Genomic DNA, 17,279 nt, shown 5'->3' on the forward strand with positions numbered 1-17,279 from the left:
CTCATTTCCTCTCTTTTTTGTGCCAAATGAATTATACTAAGTAACCAGGTTATGTTATCTGTTGATTGTCTGTTTTTAATAAAACCTGTTTGATCCATATGTATTAATTTTGGTAAATATTTAGTTATTCTATTAGATAAAATTTTTGGCATTATTTTATAATCTGTATTCAACAAACAAAATAGGCCTGTACAATGTTGTTTTAAAAGGATCTCTATCTTTTTTTGGCAATACAGTTATGATCGCTGTTGAAAAAAATTGTGGGAGTTTATGCATTCTTTCCACTTGATATATTAGTTCCATAAAAGGAGGAATTAATAAATCTTTAAATTTTTTATAAAATTCAGGAGGCAATCCATCTTCTCCTGGGGATTTATTACTCTGAAGTGATCCTAAAGCTTCTTCAACCTCTTTTAATGTAAAGGGCATATCTAGTCCTTTCTGTTCTTCCAAATTTATTTTCGGAAGGGTTATTTGTGATAAAAATGTATCTATCTCGGCAATCTTATTTTGTGATACTGATTGATATAATTCAGTATAAATTTTTTTTAAAGTTTCATTAATTTCTAAAGGTTTATAAGTAATCTTATTTGCACTTGTTCTAATTGCATTTATTGTTTAAGAAGCCTGTTCTGTTTTCAGCTGCCAAGCAAGAATCTTATGTGATCTTTCACCTAATTCATAATATTTCTGTTTAGTTCTCATAATTACTTTTTCTGTGCGATATGTCTGGAGTGTATTATATTGCAATTTTTTATTAACATGTTGTCTTCGTTTTTCTTCTGTTGTATATCTTTGAGATTCTTTTTCTAACTTTGTGATACCTTTTTCCAATTGATCTATTTCTGCCATGTATTCCTTCTTAATTTTAGATGGAGAATTTATAATCTGACCCCTCAAATATGCTTTCATCGCTTCCCATAATACAATTTTATCCTCAACTGCATGCAAATTTGTATTAAAAAATTGAATGTTTTTTCATAAAATCACAACAATCTTGATGTTTTAATAAAATTGAAATAAATCTCCATCTATAGATCGATTCCTCCTTATCCATCATTGTCATTGTCATTATCAAGGGGGAATGATCTGACAGTATTCTTGCTTTATATTGAAACACTTTTCACTCTATCCTGAATATTTTTTGATAATGAGAAAAAATCAATCCTTGAGTAAGTTTTATGTCTATTTCAATAAAATGAATAGTCTCTTTCTCTTGGATTAATTTTTCTCCATATATCAATCAGGTTTAAATCTTTCATTATGATAAAGTTAGCTTTATTACTTTTGATTTTGTCGCAACCTTAGTTGACCTATCCAAAACTGGATCTAAACCAAAATTAAAGTCTCCACCCATTAATATTTTATCATGTGCATCAGCCAAGTTCAAAAAAACTTCTTGTATGAATTTTGCATCATTTCCATTTGGTGCATAAATGTTCATAAGAGTCCATAATTCTGAAAACATTTGACAATGTATAATCACATATCTCCCCACAGAATCAGTTACTACATTTTGTATTTTAATTGGTAAAGTTTTATTAACCAAAATTGCAACTCCTCTCGATTTTGATTTAAATGAAGCTGCAATGATATTTCCAACCCAATCTCTCTTTAATTTCTTATATTCTGTTTCTGTTAAATGTGTTTCTTGTAAAAAAGCTACATCTCCTTTCATTTTCTTATTATATGTTAAAACTCTTTTTCTTTTCACAGGTCCATTAAGTCCATTGACATTAAAACTTAAAAACTTAAGTAAATTAATCATTCACAATACCTTGGGAATTCACAATACCTTGGGAAATCTCTTTAAAATTCTCCATGTTGCTATGAGTTTCTCCCCAACCATCCAGGCAAAAAAGAAGAAAAATAGAGGAAAAGTAACTAATATATAAGAAAATAAACAAAATACACCCCACTAATGTTACGAATAAAAAGGAACACAACATTACCACCCCCCATTTTACGGGTCATGGCAATCGCCATGATTGTACACGTGATACTCGCAGCCATCGATCAGGAGCTCCTCCACCTCCATCGCAAAAAAAAAATATATTAGTGAAGGAAAAAAAGAAAATAATTAATGTCTCTACTCCCAATTAATGCTCCTCAACTATTTTTTTCTTATTCCTTTTAAGTGTCCATCAAGTCCAACCTTATCTCAGTTTTCATCATTAGTCAGCTTCATTTCTATAATTCTTTACTCCCCTTCGTGGATATCAGGTAGTTCTTGTACAAATTTCTCCGCCTTCCGATAGTCAACGAAAAATCTTCTTTCTCCATTATCCAGGAAAATTATCACTTTTGCTGTGTAGCTCAATAAAAATTTATAGCCCTTTTCCCATAAAGATTTTTTTACTGGATTAAATTCCTTCCACCTCTTCAGAAGATCGTAGCTTGTGCCTGGATTTTTTAAAAAAACTCTTTTCCCATCTACCACCAGTGGCCCATTTCTTTTTTTAGCACCTTGAGTAGCTGCCTTCAAGATCATTTCTTTATCTTGGTACCTTAAGCATTTTATCAAAGTTGATCTTGGATTTTGATCTTGTTGAGGTCTTGGTCTTAAAGCTCTGTGTGCTCTTTCAATTTCAATTACTTGACTTCCCTCTTCCATTTCCAAAACTTTCGGAATCCATTTTTGGAAGAATTTTATTGGATTTTCTCCCTCTTTACCTTCTGTAAGACCAACAATTTTAATATTATTTCGTCTACTAGAGGTTTCAAGTGCATCTACTTTTTCCAACATCCGTTTTCTTTCTGTTGTCCAGGCAAGATTATCGTCTTCTATCTTATTTATTCTTTCAGTGTTTTCTTCCATTTTTACTTCCATTACTTCTTTTGTTTTTCCACCACATTATCGAGGGTAATCTGCATCCTTCTTATATCTGTTCTTATAGCTTTTAATTCATGCATCATATATATCAGGATTTCTCTTATGTCTCCTTTAATCTCCTCCTTTTCCTCTTCTTCTTCTTCTTCTTCTTCTTCTATTTCTTCGTCTGTGTTTCCCAGAGAATCTGATTCCACTTCTGGTTCACTTCCAGCCGTAGTTGGGCTTTGTAGTTTTGTTAGTATCTGTTCATGCATACTTGTTTCTTCGCGCATGCGTTGTTCTTGCCGTTTCTTCTTAGAGATCGCCGACATTGCCGCAGCTTCCTGTCCCGCACCATCAGAAGTGTCATGCACTTTGCCGGGAGGAGATCCAACTTGAGTACGAGGCTTCGCCGAGATGGTTAGGCCTTTTTCCCCGCCGATTTGCGCAGTCTTCAAAGTAGTAGCTTTCTTCTGTTTCGGTTTAGGAGCCATATCGAAAAATAATCCTGAGTTGCTTATAAATAATTTCTAGTAGGTATTTGTTAACTCTTCTTCACTTAAACCCTATTTCATTACTTTTTACGAGGGAGTTGGACTCCTAACATCTCGATCCTACGTCATCACGTGACGTCCCCACTGTATCTAGAATGAGGCAAAGATGCTGGTCAGGTGACAGATGTCACCTTTTTGAGATAGTGACCACAACACACCAACTTTTATCATGGTCATGGACAAGGATAGTAGCAGACGATACGAGGCAGTATTTAATTAGTGGATGGATAGTTAAAATGGTATTAGGAGCAAATTGGGAGTGTAAATTGGGAAAACATTTTCAAAGTGAAATCCACAATGGAACTGTGAAGTTTGTTTCAGGAACACTTGAATGCAGTCGCGATAGATTTGTTCCACACACAGTGAAAAAATGTTTATATAAATGAACCGTGGTTCACAAGGGATGAGAACATTTAAGCAAGAGGGGAAGGGAAGCATTATTTATGTTCAGGAAGCAACATTCAATCAAGGCTCTAGAGTGTTATAAGGTAGCCTGGAAGGAGCTTCCAAAGTGATTTAAAGATCGAAGGGAACTTGGGAAGTCCTTGTGAAGTAGGATGAAGGAAGGCCCAAGGCGTTCTACATGTGGGTGAAGCAGAGGAGGGTGAATAGATTGAGGGTAGGACCAGGACTACTCAGGAGCAAAGGTGGAAATGTGCCTGGAGGTGATAGGTGTGCTTAATGAATGCTTTGCTTCAGAGTTACCAAAGCGATGGACCGTGATTGTGGCGATAGCTTAGCAGCATGGTAATGTTATGAAAGAAGTGTTGTTCAGTCTACCAATATACACCACGTTACTACAGGAAGTGATGGAAAGGTTATGGTGCATTGACAATGATCATGGTATCCTCTCTGGCCACAGGGATAGTAACACATGATTGGGGACTGTCAAATATTGTTCCGTAATTCAATAAACCCAATGGTTTTAATCCTGGGGATTATAGACCAATGAGCGTTACATCGGGGGTGGGCAAACCCCTGGAACGGATACATGGGGACAACATTTGGAGAAACATTATCTTATTATGGGTTGCCATTTTGGCTTTTTGAAGGTGAGAGAGAAAATGGAAGGGGAGGTGCCAGAGATAATTTTCCATCATGCGGACCAGTCATATGCAGAATATCTACCAACATTTGGTTCGACAGAGACTGATCAGGAATCACTATGGCATTGTGCATGGAAAGTCATGTTCAACAATACTTTTTAAGGTATTTGAAGAGGGTGGGGAATGGATGTTGCACATTGAACTACAGAAAAGCCTTTGGCAAGGTGCCTCATGACAGCCTGGTCTGGAAGATAAGGTCCTATGTAGTACAGAGAGAAAAAGAGAGAGCTAGATGGATTCAAAAGTTGTCTTGAAGGTAGCAAGCAAAGAGCGGTGGTTGAAGGTTTCTCTTCAGAATGGAGGCGGGTAACTAGTGGTGTACCGCAAAGCTACAAGTTGGGACATTTGCTATTCGTTATTTGATAGCAATGATTTGAATGCAGGAGCACAAGGCTTGACCGGTAAGTTCACAGATGACACAAAATTGTTACATGGTTCTCTCGGTGAAGATCATCGTAGCTTATAGGGGATCTAAATGGACAGAGGAATGGTAAATAGATTGCAAAACCAACACGAGCAGCAAAGGTTCCATACAGAAGTTGGTGATTATGTGGAGGGAATTGACAGAGGAAGTGGATGAGGCAGGTACAACTGTTTAATTCCAGAAGCAGTTGGGATTTGAAGGTGGACTGAAGAGGCCAGGAGGGAAATGGATCCAATTTAGAAAATTAGGACCATCTGTGTGGGCACTGTGGCCCCCATTGTCTCGATGGGCTGAAGGGTCTGTATCTGTTGCTCTGTGACTCTATCAGTAGGATGCGCCAGATATCACTGGACAGACATACAGACATGGTGTGGGAGTTGATGTTTGGTCCCTAAGCAAACTGCTGCTCTGATACAGAGGATGCAGATACTGTCACATTTGCAAAGTAATCCTCTCTCTGACTCACTGTCTGCTTGTTGTATGTTATTCAGGGCATCACCAGCAGGTGGAGGTGTCTTGCACCGCGACCACGGTGTAAACAAGACGACGACGACAATCAGCATTCGTCAGTCAGAATCAGAATGGCTACAGGTATGTTCACTGGGAACTTAATAATTAAACTTCTGCCCTGTTGGTGCACAATAGTTCAGATGAAGAAACTTATACAGGCACTAACAGGTCAGAGAGAAGTTTCATCAAGCAGTGTCATTGATCCCACTGATGAAGTGGCTTTGTGTAATCGATCAATCCAACAGTTCCAGCGCAGGGACCTGACACCGGTAATAGTCGAATGACTCCGCTCACCATGTAAAGCTTCACCTGAGTGAAAGGAGACGGAGACCCTGAATCAGCAGGTTGAGAGTGAAACACTAACAGGAATGTGACAGCGGTGTTGTTCCGTAAAGGTCCAGGTTCAGGGTTTGTTGCACATCAGGGTCTGTTTAGAGGTGAAAGACATCTCCAACTTCCATTTATAAAATTCAGAGACAGGTGATAAGAGCATTTCTGGGATTTCAGAGATTCTGTGACAATACAACATTTCAGGTTTTGTCAGGGCAGCTATCAACTCCCCCCTCGATGCGCAATGTAGATGAGGGGAATTTTCCAAACTCTGTCTTCTGTAGCCAAGCGGAGAACATTGTCAGCCTTGGAAATGGCTGAGAATCAGGAGACACTTAATTTTAAATAAACGTAGTCTGCTTCGATGCATCACTGTCTGGTATGGAGGGGCTACTGCACAGGACCGAAAGAAGCTGCAGAAGGTTGTAAATCTAGTCAGCTATGTCTTGGGGATGAACCTACAAAGTTCCCAGGACATCTTCAGGGAGCGGAGTCTCAGATAGGCATCGTCCATTATTAAGGACCTTAAGCACCCAGGACATGCCCTTTTCTCACAGAAATCAGGTACAGAAGCCTGAAGGCACACACTCAGTGATTCAGGAACAGCTTCGTGTCCTCTGCCATCCGATTCCTAAATGGATATTGAATCTTTGGGCAGTATCTTACTTTTTTTAATATACAGTCCTTCTCTTTTTGCAAGTTTTTAAAAATCTATTCAATATATGTAATAGGTTTACTTGTTTTATTATTAATTTTGGATGATGTATTGCATTGAACTTCTGCTGCTAAGTAACAAACATGCCGGTGATAATAAACCTGATTCTGATTCTGCTTTAATATCCCAATCCATGTCTGGCCTGCGGCCAAATGGTGAATGTGAGTTCTCATTATTTCCCTCTTGAGATGATCTGCGACCTGAATTTAAGTTCCCAGGAACTCTGATGGGAGACCAGGTATAACCAATGACCAACTGTCTCTGTCTCCTGTAGTATTGTGATTGTGTTCAACTCCGTGATCCAGGTGGAATTTAAAAAAAAATTACAGTGTGGAAACGGGTCCTTCGTCTCAAGGCAATGGTCAGTCTGTGACCCAGGGGACAAGACAGTGTGTGACAAAGCAAACGGAGAATGTGTGATCTGGAGATCAGACCATGAGTAATCCAATGGCTTGTCTGTGAGTGACACAGGAGACTGGACAGTTTGTGATCCAGGGAGATTTATGTTTGTGGAATATAATCCCAATGATAATTCCCGGTACCATCTGATGCCGTTCCATTAATAACCGCTGATTATCAGTCTGTTCAACTAATGCGTAGTCTGTGATCAGTATTACTGTGTCTGTCCAGTTCATTTTCTGGGAGTGAATGCGTCCAGACACCGGCTTATCGTGATGGTCACCTGGCAGGAAGTGTGCTTCACATTCACTAGCACAGTCCCACTCCAAATCTGGTCAGCCAGAGTCACTGCTCCATTGCAGACACACATTGTGAATCTTTGTTTGAGTATAAATAACTCAAAACCTGCTATTCATCATTTACATCAGGTGGAAAATTAAATCGGGGGCGGAAAGTACTCAGGAGGATTTTACCAGACAACTCATCGAGGGAAGATGATCGGGACACGGGGTGCAAGGTACCAAAGCAGGATCAGATTGAGAGCAATGTTCCAATGGAATGCTGTCCGACCGCTGCGGAAGTGGAGCAAATTCAGCCCAGAGACAGTGACGTCAGAGACACCGATCAGGACCCTGGAACCAGCACAAGTGAGGCGACTGTCTGTCAGCTTAAAAGCTCATTAAACAAGGAATTGTCAAGTGCTCTACAGAGAGCAGGTGAGTGAAATATGAGTATGATGTGTATGACAGGGAGGAGGGAAAATGTGAAGTCTTGTTGGGGGGTTGGTCAGAGAAGAGGAGGAATGTGTGGGTGTAGGTCAAGTGGTTTACTGAGGCACACGTTAACCCACTGCAGGAAATGTACTACCTACTCTGAGGATTTCCTGGATGTGTATTAGAGGAAATGCAGATGCCCGGATAAAGTAGTATTTCCGGGATATGAATTAAGGAAACTGTATTCTCCAAGCTGCAGGGAGCATATCTGGGAAGCGAGCTTCATTGACAGCCTCAGCAGGTTTTGCCCATCCTAAACTGAAATAACTGAATTGTGTGGGATGGAGGTGGGTCTGTTTTCCGGTAAAGTAGGTTTTAAGGTCACAGTTGGAAATTAGACATAATCCATGTTTTCTGCTGAAGACGAGTGAATATTGAGTTTCGAGACATGATTGGTTTGCTGAGTGGTGTGAGAGCCATTAATATGAGGGATATTTGGGTTCGTGTCTACGTTCTCTTTTTATACTCACAGAGCCAGAGTTTACAATCTCTGACATCCTAGCAGAGGGGGGTGAGTATCGAGTGTACCAACTGACAAAGTTCTACAGAGATAGACTCCAACAAGCGATTGAAGAAAAGGTTGAAAGACTCGGTTGGATGTTAGCAAAGGAAGGATATTTCAGTAGAGAAGAAAATGAGGTGAGTGTAGTTTGTGTATTGTCACTGAACTGCTGGTATCAGAGGGAATAGTGATCAATATTAAACTCCTGCACATTCCAGGAGTTCTACATGGCAATGGAGACTTTGATCTCTGACTTCTCTCCAGAAGATCTGGTTTCAGCTGTTAAGCTGGGGAGCACTGGGACCTATAGGTTCAGCGGCACCTTTCCCTCTCACAACTGCCTATGTAACTATGTAACATTCATCTAACTATGAAAATGGACAAGGGAGAGCCAGTGGATGTAGTGTAACTGGATTTTCAGAAAGCCTTTGATAAGGTCCCACATAGGAGATTAGTGGGCAAAATTAAAGCACATGGTATTGGGGGTAGGGTACTCACAAGGATAGAAAATTGGTTGGCAGACAGGAAACAAAGAGTAGGGATTAACGGGTCCTTTTCAGAATGGCAGGCAGTGATTAGTGGGGTACTGCAAGGCTTGGTGCTGGGACCGCAGCTCTTGACAATATATATTAATGATTTAAATGCAGGGATTAAAAGTAACATTAGCAAATTTGCAGATAACATAAAGCTGGGTAGTAGCGTGAAATATGAGGAGGATGTTAGGAGAATGCAGGGTGAATTGGACAGGTTGGGTGAGTGGGCAGATGCATGGCAGATGCAGTTTAATATGGATGAATGTGAGTTTATCCACTTTGGTGGAAAGAACAGGAAGACAGATTACTATCTGAAAGGTGTCAAGTTACGAAAAGGGGAAGTACAACGAGATCTAGGTGTCCTTGTTTATCAGTCACTGAAAGTAAGCATGCAGGTATAGCAGGCAGCGAAGAAATCTAATGGCATGTTTGCCTTCATAACATGGGGAGTTGAGTATAGGAGCAAAGAGGTCATTCCACAGTTATACAGGGCTTTGCTGAGACCACACCACATCTGGAGTATTTTGTTCAATTCCGGTCTCCAAATTTGAGGAAGGACAATCTTACTATTGAGGGAGTGCAGCATAGGTTCACGAGGTTAATTCCTGGGATGGCGGGACTGTCATATGTTGAAAGATTGGAGCGACTGGACTTGTATACACTGCAATTTAGAAACATGAAAGGGGATCTGATTGAAACATATACAATTATTAAGGGATTGGATACACTAGAGGCAGGAAAAATGTCCCCGATGTTGGGGGAGCCCAGAACCAGATGCCACAGTTTAAGAATAAGGGGTAGGCCATTTAAAACAGAGTTGAGGAACAACTTTTCAAGCCAGAGAGTTGTGGATCTGTGGAATGCTCTGCCTCAGAAGGCAGTGGAGGCCAATTCTCTCGATGCTTTTGAGAAAGAGTTAAATAGAACTCTTAAAGATTGCAGAATCAAGGGACATGGGGAGAAGGCAGGAACAGGGTACTGATTGTGGATGATCAGCCATGATCACATAGAATGGCGGTGCTGGTTCGAAGGGCTGAATGGCCTACTCCTGCACCTATTGTCTATTATCTATTGTCTGCTGTATTGATCAGTTTGATATAAGAGCAGTGGTTGTATATCTTAACTAATCAGCAGGCAGTCAAAAATTAATTTTGCATCTTACAGGATTGTTGGTCAAATTGACCTCAGCTCATTAATCCAGGATGAATATTAAACTGTCAGATTGTAAATTGGACCAACCGATTTCACTGTCGTATTTGAGAGAGGGAAACCTGCTAACCTCAGCTGGTCAGGTCTCCTCCTGAGTTCCCGAACAATGAGTGGCTGACTTGGCATAGTCATAGAAAATTACAGCACAGAAACAGGCCCTTTGGCCCATCTATTACATGCCAGACTATTTCAACTGTCTATTCCCATTGACGTGTACCGGGCCATGGTGCTCTATGCCCTTATCATTCATGTATCTAACCAGACTTCTCTTAACAGCTTGTACCACCTGCAATGATCGCTCGTTCCACACACTCACCACCCTCTGAGTGAAGATGTTTCCCCTCATATACCCCTTGAACTTTTTACCTTTCATCCTTTACTGGTGACGTCTTGTTGTAGTACTTTACTGCAGTGCAAAATGCTAGCTTGCATTTACCCAGTAAAAACCCTCATAATTTTGTGAACCTCTATCAAATATCCCTTCAATCTTCTTGCGTTCCCAGGCAGAAAGTCCGAACCCGTTCAGTCTTTTCTTTAAACTCAGGTCCGCCAGTCCCGGCAAAATCCTTGTAAATTTTCTCTGTACTGCTTGTCCCACTTGCGCTGCTAGCTCATTCCACACACTCACCACCCTCCGAGTGAAAAAGTTTCCCCTCATGTGTCCCTTAAACTTTTCACCCTTCATCCTGTACTGAAGACCTCTTGTTGTATTACTTCTTTGCTTCGGTGCAGAATGTCTGCTTGAATTTTCCTTATCTATACTCGTCATAATTTTGTGTACCTCTATCAAATCTCCCCTCAGTTTTCTGCATTCCAAGGCATAATGTGCACAGTCTTTTCCTGTAACTCAGGTCCTCCAGTTCTGGCAACATCCTTGTAATTTTTTTTTCTGTACCCTTCCAAACTTCATTACATCTCTCCTATAAGTAGGTGACCGGTAATGCACAGAATACTCAAAATTAGGCCTCACCAACGTCTTATACGTGTTCAACATCCTATCCTATCTTCTGTACTTGATATTTTCATTTATGAAGGCTAGTGTGCCAAATACTTTATTTCCAATCTATCTAACTTTGCTGCCACTTTTAATGAATTATGGACCTGTATTCCCAGATTTGTATTCTTAGACTTTGTTCTACCACACTCCTCAGTGCCTTATCGGTCACTGTATAAGATCAACCCTGCTTGTTCCTTCCAAAGTTTAACAAGTCGCAGTTGCCTGCATTAAATTGCATCAGCCATTTTTCAGCCCATTTCTCAACTGGTTTAGACAAGACTGCAAGCTTTGGTCGTCTTCCTCAATCTCCACTACACGTTCCCACTCTTGGTGTCATCCACAAATTTGCTGATCCAGTTAACCACATTTTTCACCCAGATCATCAATACAGATAACAAACAACAATGGAGCCAGCACCGATCCCTGTGGCACAGCACAAGTTACAAACTCCAGTCAGTGACTCATCAGTCTATAACCACTCTCTGTCTTCATCCAAATAGCCACTGTCAAATCTAATTTACAAGTTTACCTTGAATGCTGAGCAACAGAACTTTCCTGACCACCCTCCTACGCGGTACCTTGCCAAATGCCGTGCTAAAGAACATGCAGACAACACCAACTTCCTTTGATTCATCAACATTCCTGGTAACTTCCTGGGAAAACATTAAGATTGGTTAGACAGGAACTACCACGCTCAAAGCTTATATCTCATGACACCAAAAATCAATAGGTTGTCCTAAAAGAGCGTAAACATCAGACAAACCTTTTGGTGAGCCATTTTACATTAATAGCTAGCGTACCTTCATATATCATATTCTCTCTACTAATGGCTTTTTAGTTGTTTTCGGCTGGTTAGTAAAAGCTTCCCAGTCCTCCAGCTTTCCTTTATATTTTGCTATTTTCTGTGCCCTCTCCTTTGCTTTTGTGCTGCATTGACTTCCTCGTCAGCCACGGTTGATCATCCTCCCTCTGGTGTAATTTTCCATCTCTGGGATTATCCAACTCTCCCTGTGCCTTCCGAATCACTCCCAGACTTCTCATCCATTTCTGCTTTGCTATTGCCTCTGCTAGTGTCCTCTACCGGTCACTGTATAAGACCAATTTTTTCAGCCCATTTCTTAGCTGGTTTCGACACCACTGCAAGCTTTGGTCGTCTTCCTCACTCTCCACCACACATCCCGACTCTTGGTGTCATCCGCAAATTTGCTGATCCAGTTAACCACATTTTCATCCAGATCATCGATATAGATGACAAACAACAACAGACGCGGCACCGTTCCCTATGGCACCGCACATGTTACAAACTCCCAGTCAGAGATGCAACAGTCTCTCACCACTCTCTGCCTTCTTCAGAAAAGCCATTGTTTAATCCAATTTACCAGTTTACCTTGAATGCTGAGCAACTGAACTTTCTTGCCCACACTCCTTTGCGGTACCTTGTCAAATGCCATGCTGAAGTCCATGTAAACAACACCCACTTCCTTCGAATCAACAACTTTCCTGGTAACTTCCTGCGAAAACATTAAGATTGGTTAGACATGAACTACCACAAAGCTGCTATCTCATGACACCAAAAATCAATAGGTTGTCCTAAAAGGACATATATATTTATTTTTAAAAATGGTAAGCTATTTTACATTATTAGCCAGGCTACCTTCATATTTCATATTCTCTCTACTTACGGCTTTTTAGTTGTTTCCTGCTGTCTAGTAAAAGCTACGCAGTCCTCCAGCTTTCTGCTATATTTTTCTATATTCTATGCCCTCTCCTTTGCTTTTGTCCTGGCATTGACTTCCTCGTCAGCCACGGTTGATCATCCTCCCTCTGGTGTAATTTTTCATCTTTGGGATTATCTACCTCTATCTGCGCCTTCTGAATCGCTCCCAAAATCCTCATCTATTACTGCTTTGCTGTTGCCTCTGCCTGTGTCCTCTTTCAATTTATTTTTGCCTCGCTCTGTTATTTTATAATCATTGCCTCTTCAGGGTTTATTTATCTTAAGCTCCCCAATCAAATCTGGTGCAATCCACAACACAAACACCATATCCACCTTTTCTTTAGTGGGCTCAACCATAGGCTTCTCTCAAAAGCCATCTCATAGGGACTCTATAAATTCCCTCATTTGGTATTCAGCACTGCATATTGAAATTCCCCATGACTATTTTAACATTGACCTCTTTTCTCTCCCACTGGAATTTGTAGCCCACATCCTGGTTGCTGTTCTATCAGGGTCATTTTTCCTATGATGTTTCTTCACATCTATATCGTCCAATCCGCTATCATCCCTTTATAAGGACTTCTATTTTTTATCTATGAGTACAGAGTCAACCCCACCCTTTCACCCGCCTGCCTATCTTTTCGATTAAATATTTATCCTTGGATGTGAGCACCCAAATATGATCTTCCTTCTGCCACAATTCAGTGATGCCCACCATCCATTTCTCTCTCACTCTCTTCCGTTCTTGTTGTCACGTCTTTTTAATGTAATGTGGCACATTGATGGCCACGTAAGTTAATCACGTTGAATATACTGCAGGGTGTCAGTGAATCCTTATTCTTACACTCTATTGATTTAGAATTTCCTTCAGTTACTGTTTCTCTGTTAGTGACTGAACCCAGGGAGGATGAGGCAGCAGCCCAGTGACTGTATCTGTTCTGAAGCTACTGGGGCCATGAACAGATATTTTCCTACACATTCTCCATGTCTGTCTGTCTGCTCCACAGTAAATTTCTTGCTTTCCTTTTATAGAAAGTCACTGAACTGACAGAGAAGGGAAACCGGACAGAGAGTTCCAGACTCTTCCTCAGTTTGGTGATGGGCAAAGGCTCCCGGGCCCGGAGGGCGATGTGGGAATCCTTTGTGACATGGAGGACTGAGTTGCCAAAGTTGGACAGAATACTGAGGGAAATACAGGAACTCGGTATGTTAAAAACACGATGTGAACACAAAGGCATATTGAAATAAACAGGTTTAATTTTTTTAGTTCTGTTTTCATGGACTTTTTTTTATTTCAACAGGTCCTGATCCACTGGAGTTCATGAACATAGCCCAAGCGTTATCTGAGTTACCCATTGATCTGATCGGTGAGTGATGAAATGCAGAGTTCAAACCACATCTCAGGTGTTAGACTGTGACTTGGCAGAATCTGGGAATGAAAATTCACCATTAATCACTCACTGATCTCTAGCTTCAGGTTACAATTCAGATAATCTCTTGTTGCATCCTGAAAATACTAAAATGTATTTTCCAGCTGTTTCAGCTATTAATGTATTATTCCAGCTGTTGGTTCTGGTGAAGCCTTCACTCCCGTTCCTCACGCTCTGGGATTGCCCACATACCCCAGATAGGCTCCTGATACACTGTATCCAGTCCAGGTGACTTTTCTACCTTCAGACCTTTCAGATTCCGAAGCAACTTCTCCTTTGTAATAGCAGCTGCACTCAATTCTGTCCGCGCATGCTCTTTTCATTTTGTAAGTCTGCTAGTGACTTCCACAGTATATGTCTGGCATTTCCTTTTCACCAATTACTAAATCGACAACATCATTTTTCAGCGGTCTGATATCAACCCTCTCTCTTTTTTCACTCTTTATATATCTGGGAAAGAAAATAACAACTTTGGTATCCTCTCTTATGTTATTGACCATATCCTTGCATTTCCTGCACATTCATGTATAACTAGGAGCATCTATAACATAGTTGCTTTTGATATGACCCAGATAGTAAATTCCAGGCACCCACCACTCTGGAAAAATTACCCACAAGTGCTGTAAATGCACCCCATGTCACCTTAAACAAATGTTCTCTGGTATTGGACACCAGTCATATGTAGTAAAAAAAAACAAAATACAGGCTGTCTACCCAAACTCTTATCTCTCAAACTTGTACACCTCTGTCAGATCTCTATTCTAACTCCAGAGTAAACAAACCAAGTTTATCAAACCTCTGCTTGTAGCACATGCCACCGAATCCAGGCAACACCCTGATGAACCTGTTCTGCACCCTCTTCAATCCTTCCAAGAGCTGGACAATCAGAAGTGAATATAATACTCCAGATGCTCCCTAAAACCATAAGATCCAGGAGCAGAATTAAGCCAGTCAGGTCAATGAATTTCCTCCGCAATTCCTCTCTACCCCATTATTCTGCCTTCCACCAGTAAACATTGACCCTTTTCCAAATCAGGAACTTATCAACCTGCATTTTAAATATACCCAATGAATTGTCTTCCTCAGCTGTCTATGACGATAATTTCACAGATTCACCACCCGCCAGTGAAAGAAATTTCTCGCAATGTGTTTCCCTGCCAGCCAGGACAATTCAGCACTGTTCCCAGGCATGTTAGTTTTATTTATGAGCCTCCCATGTGGGACATTGTCAAACACCCTACTAATATCCAAGAAGACAACATCCATGTGTAACTTCATCCATCACCTTTGTTACCTCCTGGGGGAACTCAATCAAGTTAGCAAGACACCACTTACCCCACACAAAGCCTTGCTGCTCAATCCTAACCCAGCTCAAACATTCTGTCGTTCATACTCCCATGGGGCAGAAGATATAAAAGGATGAAGGTATGAACCTCCAGCCTCAAGGAGAGCTTTAATTCTGTATTTATAAGACTATTGAATGGTCATCTAATATGTCATTATTAGTTTCTCAATAATAGGACAATTTTATATATGAAATCGTATCATCATGCATCTCGTAACTAATAGCCACTCACTTAGATAACCACAATAAACTTACAGAAGAGCAGAAAAAAGGCTGTTATGGTATGAATGGATTTAAGGAACAATTGCAGGAATAGATGCATATCATATTATTACTGAGTTAAGTATTGTATGTAATTAGTTTTTGCTACAACAAGTGTATGGGACATTGGAAAAAATGTTGAATTTCCCCATGGGGATGAATAAAGTATCTATCTATCTATCTATCTATCTATCTTGATAATAGATTATGTAATTCTATGTCAAGCCCTGGGGAAAGCAGAAATCTTTTAATGCTATATTGTCTATCAAAAACCATTTCATTCTGTCTCTCGCATGGTTAAGAGAAGTTCCTAATATACACAAGCAGCATGCAATACTTGTGAAATCTCTACAACATCTGATGAAGCATTGGTGTACAATAATCTCCCTATTAACAACCACAAAGGAACAACCACCGTTGTCAAAATAAAAGGAGGCATTTTCCAGAGTGACTCACTAAGCGCACTATGGTTTTGTCTAGTTTTAAACCCGCTTTCTAATTTAGTGAAAAGGACAACAATCGGTTATCAAATCAGAACACAGCTATACAGGGATGATTTGAAATTAGGTACTCTTGCATCAGTAGAGCTAAAACAATCAATTCAAACAATGGAACTAATTTCCCAAGCGGAAAAAAATGAACTTTAGACTAGAAAAGTAATGAGAATTAAACATAAAGAATGGTGCAATAGAGCTAGTAGAATATAAAACAGAGCATCAGGATGCAATATAACCGATGGAAGAATGTGAAACATATATTTAGGATATCAGCAAGCAAAGAAAATAGATCATTGTATGTTAAAAAAAATTCAACAAAATTTACTTCAAGGCTTAAGAAAATCTGCCAAACAGAGCTGAACAGTAAAAAAATTAGCAAAGGTACTAAACATTCCCTATGCCCGTATTGATACAGTCTTTTGGTGTAATACCCTGGTCTGAAACAGATCTAGAAAATATGGAAAGAAAAAATAAGAAATTAAATAACAATTTTTAGAAAATAACATATGCACTCGAACACACTTAGATTAATCCGAACTTGGACAGCATGAGGAAGATGAATAAGAGATATATTTAAAAAATGACACAGCAGTTAGATAAAAGTTCTCAGAATGAATCAGGTTTAATATCACCGACAAATGTTGTGAACATTGTTTTTCTGCGCCAGCAGCACAGGTGCAGTAAAGCGTGCATACATGTATACGATTGTAGAAAGAGTCAGTCTGATGGCCTGTTGGAAGAAACTGTCCCGGAGTCTGTTGGTCCTGGTTTTTGTGCTACGGTACTGTTTCCCAAATGGTAGCAGCTGGAACTGTTTGTGGTTGGAGTGACTTGTGACCCCTTTATAATACTCCTGTCTCTGTAAATGTCCTGAATACTGGGAAGTTCACATCTACAAATCTACTGAGCTGTGCAAACCACTCTCTGCAGAGTCCTGCGATTGAGGGTGCTACATTTCCCATGCCAGGTAGTGATTCAGGCAGTCAGAGTGCTCTCAATTGTGTCCCTGTGGAAAGTCCTTAGGATTTGGAGACCCCTACAGAACTTCTTCAATCGCCTGAAGTGAAAGAGGCAGTTTTGTGCCTGTTTCACCACACAACCGGTGTGTACAGACCACGTGAGATTCTTGGTGATGTGTATGCCGAGGAACTTAAAGCTGTTCACG

General features: G+C 40.3%; 2 protein-coding genes across 3 annotated transcripts in view; both read left to right on the top strand.

Annotated features, from left to right (window-relative positions):
• Positions 1–17,279, top strand: part of LOC140721392 (uncharacterized) — a 1,266,977-nt gene that overhangs the window by 875,224 nt on the left and 374,474 nt on the right. The window lies entirely within an intron of this gene.
• LOC140721387 (NACHT, LRR and PYD domains-containing protein 12-like) overlaps positions 1–17,279 on the top strand; it is a 469,945-nt gene that overhangs the window by 61,229 nt on the left and 391,437 nt on the right. For both annotated transcript variants that reach the window (XM_073036229.1, XM_073036230.1), the window contains 5 exons: positions 5,388–5,487; positions 7,279–7,566; positions 8,096–8,262; positions 13,614–13,785; positions 13,883–13,948. In XM_073036229.1, the coding sequence (XP_072892330.1) occupies positions 5,478–5,487; positions 7,279–7,566; positions 8,096–8,262; positions 13,614–13,785; positions 13,883–13,948 (703 nt within the window). In that variant the 5' untranslated portion in view covers positions 5,388–5,477. The remainder of the gene's footprint in view (positions 1–5,387; positions 5,488–7,278; positions 7,567–8,095; positions 8,263–13,613; positions 13,786–13,882; positions 13,949–17,279) is intronic.

The sequence above is a fragment of the Hemitrygon akajei genome, unplaced genomic scaffold, assembly GCF_048418815.1.
Source record: "Hemitrygon akajei unplaced genomic scaffold, sHemAka1.3 Scf000054, whole genome shotgun sequence".
Lineage (NCBI taxonomy): Eukaryota > Metazoa > Chordata > Chondrichthyes > Myliobatiformes > Dasyatidae > Hemitrygon > Hemitrygon akajei.